Source organism: Morone saxatilis, unplaced genomic scaffold (assembly GCF_004916995.1).
Source record: "Morone saxatilis isolate NCDOM2014 unplaced genomic scaffold, NCSU_SB_2.0 Contig18, whole genome shotgun sequence".
Classification (NCBI taxonomy): Eukaryota; Metazoa; Chordata; class Actinopteri; family Moronidae; genus Morone; species Morone saxatilis.
Window position 1 is genome coordinate 24,271,921 of NW_023339740.1, and position 494 is coordinate 24,272,414.

Genomic DNA, 494 nt, shown 5'->3' on the forward strand with positions numbered 1-494 from the left:
GTTATCACATAACCCAAGCCACATAGAGATCTAGTCCGGTCTAAATTCTTCACTGAAAGGTCATCTGTAACGTTTCCATGGTAACAGAAGGCATAAGAAAAGCTGGTTGCTACGACAACGTGGTTGACAACAGGACCTGTGGCTGGACCAGGATCTTGTGAGGTCACAGGATGCTGGAGCTGGTCAGGTCCAGATCAGTCAAGTCCCGAGAGGTGGAGAAGCTGGGCGATCGATCGGGGGTTAAGCTTCTGCTGCTCTGTACTGATCTGGTTTGGTTCTCCTGAGCTCCAGGTTCTGGTTCTCCAGGTTGACTGATGTGGTCTGGATCTGAACTGGTCCAGGGTCTGCGCCTGTCCGGGTGGTCCTGGTCTGGTCTGGTCTGGTCCAGATTCATGTCAGTCTGAGAGCAGCTGGACGAAGGAGGACGGAAACAAACCTCTCCGGTCCGGTTCATCCTCTATGTAACCATGCTGTACACACACACGTACACACAC

General features: G+C 52.4%; 1 protein-coding gene across 1 annotated transcript in view; it reads right to left on the reverse strand.

The window, feature by feature from the left end:
* Positions 1 to 343: 343 nt before the first annotated feature.
* Positions 344 to 494, reverse strand: part of unm_sa1614 (un-named sa1614) — a 15,618-nt gene continuing 15,467 nt past the window's right edge. The window contains exon 28 of the mRNA XM_035661778.1: positions 344 to 470. Within this exon, the coding sequence (XP_035517671.1) occupies positions 396 to 470 (75 nt within the window). The 3' untranslated portion in view covers positions 344 to 395. The remainder of the gene's footprint in view (positions 471 to 494) is intronic.